General features: G+C 39.2%; 1 protein-coding gene across 1 annotated transcript in view; it reads right to left on the bottom strand.

Annotated features, from left to right (window-relative positions):
• The window catches only part of EMH_0083250 (60S ribosomal protein L13a, putative), a gene marked incomplete at both ends in the record, with an annotated part of 2065 nt that extends 1369 nt beyond the window's left edge, over positions 1 to 696 (bottom strand). Inside the window, one exon of the mRNA XM_013500618.1 lies at positions 682 to 696. Within this exon, the coding sequence (XP_013356072.1) occupies positions 682 to 696 (15 nt within the window). The remainder of the gene's footprint in view (positions 1 to 681) is intronic.
• Positions 697 to 1650: the final 954 nt, after the last annotated feature.

Below are 1650 nucleotides of genomic sequence, written 5' to 3'. Positions count from 1 at the left end.
CAGTTGATAACCACCACCTGCATGCACAGTGCATGCACAGCAAAACCCAGCCCCAAACGCATGCATTAAAAATTTCACAAAAACAAGAAACAGCAGAAAACACACACGCGCATGCATGCACGCTGCATGCGCAGCAGCAGCCGATGCTGCTGCTGCAGCGCAGCAGAACGAGCATACACAAGCGTCAGCAACAGCAACAAAACCAATTGTTTTCTGTCTCTGCTAAAACTAACAAAGACAGAGCAGCAACTGAAAAGTGTATTTCGTTTCTGCTGCTGCTGTGTACCGCATATATTCATATTCACTGCCCCTGAGCTTCTCCCCTCTATCGAGCTGTTGCTGCAGTGCTGCAGCAGCAGATCAGCTACAGGAGGGTTTATATGAAGCAGCAAACAACATTGACGGAAGTGAAACAAAAGCAAGAAGCATATACACACACAGACGAAACACAGCAGCAGCTGCCCCTCTCGTGCTGCAGCAGGATCGCAGCCTGCTGGCATCCGCAGCCGCCTCTCAGGACTTAAAAAGAAACATTAAAGGAAATAGTAGACAATAAATATAATAAAAAACAAAAAATAATAAATAAAAGGAGAAAATAAAACGAAATATCCGTGCGGGGAGGCCTCAAGGAGATGCAGGTTTCCATGTACACTGCGGCGGTCTTCTGGGGTGTATGCGCACCTTTTTGAACGCCATTTTCCCCCGTTTATGCAAAAAAGAAGGAAAATTAGCGAAATATCAAAGTTTTTCTCCAGTGGTGAAGAGAAAAAGCCGAACAAACGGTATTTCTTTTGCTGCTGCGATGCTGGCGGCTGCTGACAGCCCCATCATGGGCGCCCCACTCACGAGACTGCAACAGAAGCCGCTGCTGCAGTGCATGCGTGTGCAAACAAGTAGAGATAAGTAGAAAAAAATATTAAATATATATTTATTTATTTAAATTTAATAAATAAATTTTATTTGTTTAATACAGAATAGCAGGATAAGGAGATATATTGCAGCAGCAACAGCATATATGCAACACTTGCTCGCGCATGCGGTGTACAGACAGCTCAGGTTTAAAACATTTGCCTCCTTCGTGTTGTTATATAAACTTAATTTTTTTAATTATTATTTCTTTTGTAGTGAAAACAACTAAAATATACAACCGTTGGGCAGCATAGTATAGAAGGGTGTGTAGAGCGGGGGCTCATTATTCTTTTCCTAGGGTTTAGGGTTTAGGGTTTAGGGTTTAGGGATTAGGGTTTGCATGCAGGTTGGGCGCTGGGGGCCCAGTGAGGGTTTAATAAAAAATGTATAAACTGCTAGCGCATGCATGCAGCACGGGGGGCCCTGGGTCTTTGCCTGTATACTGGGTGTTGTATGAGAAAAGCCATAGAAATAAATAAAATAAAAACAATAAAAAAAATAGACTAATGAATATAATATAAATAAAAATATAATATAAACAATGCGTAGAGATAATATAAATAATATTAACAAACAAAATTAAAATATCAATGATGCGGCTGGAAGGCATCAACACATGCAAAGAGAAGAAACATATTATTTAAAATATACTACACATTACACTATATATATATATATATATATATATATATATATATGCATGCATATATATATATATATATATATATATATTTATGTATA

The sequence above is a fragment of the Eimeria mitis genome, genomic scaffold (genome assembly GCF_000499745.2).
Source record: "Eimeria mitis Houghton genomic scaffold, Emh_scaff5629, whole genome shotgun sequence".
NCBI lineage: Eukaryota > Apicomplexa > Conoidasida > Eucoccidiorida > Eimeriidae > Eimeria > Eimeria mitis.
This window is presented reverse-complemented; position numbering and strand designations above follow the sequence as displayed.